The 7,876-nt window shown below is 43.3% G+C and overlaps 1 protein-coding gene across 1 annotated transcript; it reads right to left on the bottom strand.

The window, feature by feature from the left end:
• Positions 1-3,674: 3,674 nt before the first annotated feature.
• ikzf5 (IKAROS family zinc finger 5) lies at positions 3,675-6,975 on the bottom strand. The gene is made up of 4 exons (XM_080848432.1): positions 6,804-6,975; positions 6,070-6,278; positions 5,729-5,902; positions 3,675-5,430 (listed from the first exon to the last, which is right to left on the bottom strand). Exons 2-4 carry the CDS (start codon positions 6,194-6,196, stop codon positions 4,472-4,474), a joined length of 1,260 nt encoding a protein of 419 aa, XP_080704558.1. The 5' UTR covers positions 6,197-6,278; positions 6,804-6,975; the 3' UTR covers positions 3,675-4,471.
• Between the last annotated feature and the right edge of the window lie 901 nt (positions 6,976-7,876).

Here is a 7,876-nt window from a genome sequence, read left to right as displayed (position 1 = left end):
TCATCTTCTTGCTAGTTATTTATATAAAACTGACAATAATCTTTCTCTCTTTTTTTCTATCTCTCTATCTTTGACGTTATCAAGGCTACTGTACTGGTGCAACGACATCCACACCCAAGACAAGTATTACCCCTATTTTAATGTTTAAATAATATTGTTTCATTTTAAGTTTAATTTTATAATTTTGGCAATTGTTTTGTCTTGTAGGTAGTTACTACTCATGTAGGTACAATTGTGGCTACAACTTTGGTAGCTGCTCCTGCACAAGTTCCTGTCAGCGTTATGGGAACTGCTGTAGTGACTACAATGGTAAGTTAAACATCTGTCAAATAAAACTGCTTTGAAGCAATACATACAATAATGCTCTGAACTTAACCTCTCTCTTGCTCTTTGTGTGTGTGTGTGTGTGTGCCTGTGTGTGTGTTTCCTAAGACTACTGCTATCAAACAACACAGGAGGCTACGACAGGTATTACATGTAATTATTTCCCCCTCCCTTCACATAATAAATCAGTGACAATGTGTAGAGCATAGAACCTCATTGTTGATGTGGCATAGGCATTTCCTTACTAAGGCATGTGGGCTTAATGATTAACCATCATACATCGGCTTGTTGCTTTACTTTTAGTAACCTATCCTCCATGTGGTGGGTACCTTAGTGGTTCTGGATCTTTCTCCAGCCCCTACTATCCAAACTACTACCATGAAAATGCCCACTGTGTGTGGAGGCTGTCCGCTCCGTCTGGGCAGAGGATCCTCCTGACATTTGCAGACCTGGAGTGAGTGAGGATATCAGTCTTTGTATTTTCCTCAGTTTAAATCTCATCTGTTGTGCCTATGCTGGTTAAAGTCTGAGTCTATGTCCCAAAAAGAATGATGTTCACAGAAGCTGATGACACAGAGGTAGGGTTCTTCATTCACTTAATTCACCTCTCTCTGTTTTCCTCAGGCTGGATCGCTGCTGTAACTGTGACTACATCACCGTGTATGACGGCCCCTCGATATACAACAGTCAGCTGGGTAATCTCTGCCACAACTCCTCTCTGGATACCTTCCACTCTTCCTCCAGCGACATGACCGTGGTTTTCAAAAGCGACAGTTCAGGAGGGAGGCGTGGCTTCAGGGCAGAATTCATTAGCTCGCTGTCAGCCAGTAAAGGTAACTCTAACAGGGTAATGCTTATTTGCAGACTGCACAGAGACACACCTCAGGTGGTTATCCCATCAATCAGTCATGCATTGCAAAATGCAAAAATTATTAAGGGCCATCCAGCATCCATCATTGTTCAGGATATGTTACCAATGTGGGTAAAAAAACTACCCATAAAAAAAACTAGCTCCTTTTTTTCAAGAGATTTTGTGGAACACATGTTTTTGTAGGGAGGAATGATAGGGTATTAATCTTAAATTAATATTTATATTTTTTGTCAGGCCGTGTTGAATGTTCGTTGGACAACATGACCATTACCGTTTCCAGATCCTTCCTAAGCTCTGAGGGATTCAGTGGTAATGATCTTTATGTCAATGACCCGTACTGCCGACCATCCATCAACAGTTACGAGGTGATATTCAGATTCCCGCTGAATCGTTGTGGAACTACAAGAAAGGTACCGAGTACAGACACCTATTATCACAAATAAGTTAGGCCGTAAACAGGCAAGAGTTTAAATGTCCTCTGTGCACCATTAAAGAAGATGTCATTAAACAGCAAGGTTAATTACTCATTATATGGATGAAAACATTGCTGAGGCTTCATCCACTCCTAAAAAGAAAGGTCTTTACTGTCCTTTACATTCATTACGTGGAGCAACTGTGAAGGTCTATTCTTCATTTGATACTGCCTTGCATGTGAAACATAGTCCTGGTTACAGAGTTACAAGTGCACGGAACATTGCATATTGCTATGGAGACAGTATTTTCATAAAAGTTTGTGTCTGCCTTCACACTGACATTGTACACAGCATACAAAATACATTTAGGTGAAAATCTATCCGTGGATTGAGATAAGCCACGCTGATGGGCATTTGCTGACCACATCTATTCCCTTCTTTTCCATTTCAGATCCAAAATGGCAGGGTGATATACAATAATGATGTTCGCACCTACCCAAATAACTCTGCAGAGATCACATATCTGCCTCAGTTCTACCTGTCTGTTGCCTGTCACATGGATAAGGATTCCATATCACAGATTATGTATGTGGCACATGATCGACTGAATTTTAATGTCACCGGAACTGGGCGTTTCAACACCACCATGGCCTTCTACACCTCTTCCAATTTCTACCAGCAAATCTATAATGATCCCTACTATGTCTCTCTTTATGAGTACATGTATGTTCAAGTCAGACTAGGGAAGGACGACCACAGTCTCGTCCTCTTCCTGGACACATGTGTGGCCTCACCAAACCCCCTTAACTACAATAACCAACGCTCCCATTATCTACTGGCCAATGGGTAGGAAAGTTGGAAATAGTTTGTAAACATTTCTCTGTAGTGTCCTTTCTATGACCAAGGTGGTCAATGGTGGTGACAGAACACTTAATGCTGCCATGCCGATTTTCCTCTCTGCCAGGTGTCCAAGAGAAAGCACATACTACTCCTACGCGAGCGGCTACCAAAGTTACGCACGCTTCCGCTTCCGGGCTTTCAAGTTCCTCCGCACGCACCCTTCTGTGTATTTGCAGTGCAAGGTGCTCATCTGCCCTGCGAACGACTACAACTCCCGCTGTCGCCAGGGATGCCGCACCCGCGAGACTCGAGATCTGGACTCTGAGCTCAAGATGACCACAGTGGTCCTGGGGCCTATCATGCTGAAAGGTTAGAGTGAAACTGCAGTCATTCCTCTCAGGAAGAATTGGTTTTGTTTTGCATTGTAGGACAAGATGAAAACTACAATTTGCTAGTGACATTGGCTGGCTAGCTAGGGATTTGAAAGCAAACCTTTCTGCTTGTAACTTCTCTCTCTACTCTGAATTCTTTGACATGCCAGAGGTCCAAATCTACATTGATCATTCCCTCGATTACACCTGCTGATTAATATTAGAAAGCAATGTTTCTGTACCACAAGGCTTGCTGAAACTTTTGGTCAAACAAGACTTTATTGCCCCAAAATCCTCTGTAAACAACAATATATCATGTTTTTTAAATGCACACTTTATGATGAGATGTTGGCTAGACAGACTCTTTTTTTCCTTGTTTAGATATCGAAAAGCATCAGGAAGAGAATGTGGTGCTAGCTGACGCCTGAAGTAACAACACCGTCTCATCAAGCCATGACCAACCAGTCGTGTCCATAATCTCTAACCATGTCATTCAGATGGCCTGATGGCATGTTAGCATTATTGTACTTCAGTCAAAACATTAAAGCATTTCAAAAAAGCAACATACAAAATTGTACGTTCTCAATGTCTGGACTCCAGTTAATAGTCTCTACCAGAGTTTCTTCTGCTCTTCCATCTGTGCAACATATTCAGACTAGCGCGTGCAACTTAAATGTTTCAGTGGACTTCCTCTAATAAGGCCTCAACATGACATAATATCTATCACTTAGCACAGAACCACACAATACCAACATAGCTTCTGACACCTAACTGAAAATTGCACTAAAAGTGCCATATCTGTTAGTTGAACAAGATTGTATCTTTATTGACATTCAACATCCATATTTTCAACACAATGCTCATGATTAATTTGTTTGAAATTTGGACAAACGTGTTTAGATCATATATCTGCTAAACAATAGACTAATATTAACATGTACATCAACATGTGGCAACTCTGGTAGTACTTGGCAAATAGATATTATATAATAAGGGACAAGAAGTGGGGGGTGTGGGGGCAACCTTTACAATAAGGTCTGGATTTGAAATCACATCCACATGACGTCATCACTTGAGTTTTCTTCCTATTGAAATGTAAAACAGATTAACACTACTGACCACTCCACCAAATCCTCAAAGGAAACAAAAACAGCAACCTGAACTTGACCATACAAGCTCTGTACCAAGCACTGTTTTTACCATAATATTATACAACAGTTCTTTTTTAAGTTATCTTCTGTCCACAACACACTGTGGTGAGCCTTACTGGGTAATGACGAAATGGAACGACCAGAAATCATAAACATCGGAGGCACTGTTTAGTTACATTGTCATAACTGTTGTGCTGCACACACAGAAATTCACTGAAGCTTAGAAGCACTAAACTGAAATCGGCATGATATGATAGAGTATTTTGCTAAAAGCTTATCATCTTATCCACCTTTGTGTAAAGGAAAACTTCATAAAAATCTTCAAAAATATAAATAAAAAGTGACAAAGAACAGGTTACATTTAAAACAATTTGAAAAAGTACAGGAGGTTCACAGCGGATCTATATAACTCTCCGCTTCTGAATGTTTTGGGCACAACACCTAAAATGACAGTACTTGTGAGAAAGGCACCCAACAGACGCAGCTGTCGCCGGCCACATCTCACTCCTTGTGCTGGCCCCGGGCAAAGTGGCAGGCAAAGTCGTAGCGATTCCTGCAGCGGTACCCGCAGATGTTGCACTGGAATGGGTTCTCGTAGCCGTGGCAGCCCATGTGGATGGTAAAGAGGATGTTGTCAGGGAAGTAGATGTGGCAGTGAGGGCAGTGCTGCAGCATTTGCGGGTCCTGCTGCAGGGTTGGGGTGCCTGGCTGACTAGTGATGCCGCTGGGCGTGCTGGTTCTCTCGCTGCCGGGACCCACGCCGGGGCTGCAGCTGCTGTGGGCAGCTGGTCGGGGATCAGGGCTCATGGGGGACGAGGCCTGGGCCATGCTGGCCGACACGGCCCCAGGAGTCCCCGGCGGCTGCTGCTGCACAAGGAAGGACGGCTTCTCGTCCGGCAGAGACTCAGCCCCGGGCGACTCCGGGGGGCCATGGGCGTCTGGCGGCAGACTGGCCAACTGGCCGGCCAGTGTGGAGAGCTGGTTGAGCGGGTTGTCCATCGTCAGGTCATGCGGCTCACGGTGCCCATCCCCGCCGCCACTGCTGTCAGTTGGCTGCACCTTGTCCAGGCCGTCGTAGGAGTCCTGGTGCAGGCTGGAGTGGGAAGGCAGCTCGTGGCTAAAGTCGGCCAGGTGGTGCTGCTCGACAGCGGACTTCTGCATGACCATGGAGGGGGGGCTGAGGTTGATGAGCAGGCGGCGGCCGTAGCCTAGTGAGGCGCCACGCTTCTGCAGAACGCTCAGCACCTTGCGGTGGGAGAGCGCGGAGCGTGCGCCCTTCATGGGCAGCAGCTTGTGGCGCCGCCGACGGTGGTGAGAGAGGTTGCTACGGTCGCTGCAGCGGAAAGAGCACAGCTCACACTTGTAGGGCTTCTCGCCCGTATGAGAGCGCATGTGGGCTTCTAGGTGGCGCTCATATGCAGAGGCAAAAGGGCACAGATGACATCGGTGTGGTTTCTCACCTGCAGAATTAACAGAATTATGGGCAAGGTTAATTACACTTCTTAAAGAAACATAGGTAATTGCAGGCGAAAGAAAACATTAACTGCAAGCTTAAATCTTTCTAAATCTAACACAAGGTAGGTCCAAACCACATGATATAATACATAAGGAAAGAGACGAATTATAAGTCTAAGCTAATTTGCGCTGCTTTCTGTGATGAAAACCAGTATCTGCACCTTCTAATTACTCATCTTTTAGATGTTATCTTGTTCTGCCTATGTCTTGAAGTAGCCCATTTGTCTGCTCTCAGTCACTCACCTGTATGGATGCGGATGTGCTCAATAAGCCTGGCTGTGCCTCTGGTAGCATAGTTGCAGTAGCGACATTTCAATTTGCCATCATAGGTCCTTTCAAATCCATCCACCAATATGCCTGAGCTGTCATCCAAGGTTATATCAACCGAGGGATGGTCCAGACCATTCTGACTGATGTCTATGAACATTTTAAGACGTTACATGACAGCATTGACACATTTTTGAAAACATCAAAAAATGAAAATACACAGTGTACAACATCGACTGCTATTTATGTTCATTCAACTTACTGGTACCATACAAGTTGAAATGCACAGAATGAAGTTACCATAACATGACCATTACCTCCTGGGAGCTCGTCTTTGACGCAGCTGACAGACCCTGATATCATGTTTACATGTTGCGTCTGCTGACTCAGGTACTCCTGGAAGTCTTTCACGAAATCTAAAGTCTCCGGCTTGTCGTCACCCATTGGAAAATCGGGAGGGGCTCAGCTACCTTTCTTTTATTGTCAGCTTTAAGTGAGCTGACTACCAAGGTGGCTATATACCCAACTGTGTAAGGGAAAGAAGAATCGTCGAAAAAGGTCTCTAAGTGTTGACATTCATAGAGTGGCACCGTTGACAACTATCTCCAACAACAATCTAAACTGTCATTAACTGTAAGCTATGCTACATCGCTAGATAATAGCGTTAGACAGATAGCTTGTTTTCCAGTTACTGACCATGGAGTATAATGGCAAAGTTACACACAAAACTAGGCAATCGCTCACCTGTTGACATGACTGACCAATAACGGACCAACAAATGCACAACACAGCATGACCTAACTACTTAGTTTAGGGTCAAATGTTTTAACTGGTCATGCACTGGCTGATTACAGCTAAGTATACACAAGCCATCATCTGTTGCTATGTTACGGCTTCTGTGGGCTAGCTAGCTAACCAGCTAACGTTAAACAAAGCTGTCAGCTAGCTATCTATACCCAGCTTCTCTCGCTGTGAATTAGGCTATAGCTAACTTGCTAGCTAATATCTGCTAATGTATACAGCTAGCTAGATAACACAGTTTATTTGTTACCTGTAGTAGACAGTGGTGTGATATGACGTCGAAATCAGAATCCAGTCTGTCTAGTATTAGTTGCTGATTGATTTCTCCCCTTTTCATATACTGAATCAGTTAAACGAAGCAAATGACACAGTATGCATCCGACGACACAACCCAGCATTTTCCCATGGATTCTAAATTGTACCGAATCCTTCGTTTTCCTATTGAATCAAAGTTTTCATTTTGCTGTGTGTCAACATCTACAACATTTTTCAAACTGTCATGAATAAATAGTCAATCAGAGAACACCACTGACGATACAGCTGATTCATTTAAACAACGCAAGCTAAAACAAAACAAAAGAAAATTCTGCTGGGGTGAGAGTTCAGGAGTGCATCAAGGTAATTGGTCCGACTGGCACATTCAATAGTTCCTACATAGCTTTCTCTGTTTGACGGCAAAAAAAAAAAGAAAGTCAAGGAAAGAATTTAGAATTACCGATTTAATAGTCAATAACTGGATGAATGATATTTTCACAGTATTTTGCAATCACGGCAACAGCTGTTAAACCAATACAAATGAGTCTTTATCTCTATCAGGTTATGTAGCCTACTTTGGTAGACAATAGCTAGTTTAAAATGAATAGCATGCAGTTTGATGTGATAACCTAGTCCTAGTATATATACGGTAGGTTATGTGAGCCCATTCTAGACTGTCTAGGATAAAATGGAATGCAGAGCTAGTTGAAGCTTCTCCATGACCAAAGCAATTGCATTACTTTACTTTAAATAGCTAGATTGACTCATTCATGTTTGATTGCGTTGAATATTTTAAGAACCATGAAGTTCAAGGATCGTGTTGCTCCATTTGTGTCAACGTTGTTGGAAAACTATTGAAGAGAGTGTGACAAACGACCAGTTTGAGTGAGGCCATTGTATCCTGTGCAATGACACTCCTTCGAGCCATGTAACGGGAGCGTGACTTTTTGTGTAAAGAACACCGTGCCTAAGGCACAGGGACATGAACCCATTTAGCCCTAGCAGGGAACAGTGTTGTTGTAAGTCTAATTGTTGTTGTTATGATGTAAAGTAATTAGTTGGATGTAT

Source organism: Sprattus sprattus, assembly GCF_963457725.1.
Source record: "Sprattus sprattus genome assembly, chromosome: 12".
NCBI lineage: Eukaryota > Metazoa > Chordata > Actinopteri > Clupeiformes > Clupeidae > Sprattus > Sprattus sprattus.
This window is presented reverse-complemented; position numbering and strand designations above follow the sequence as displayed.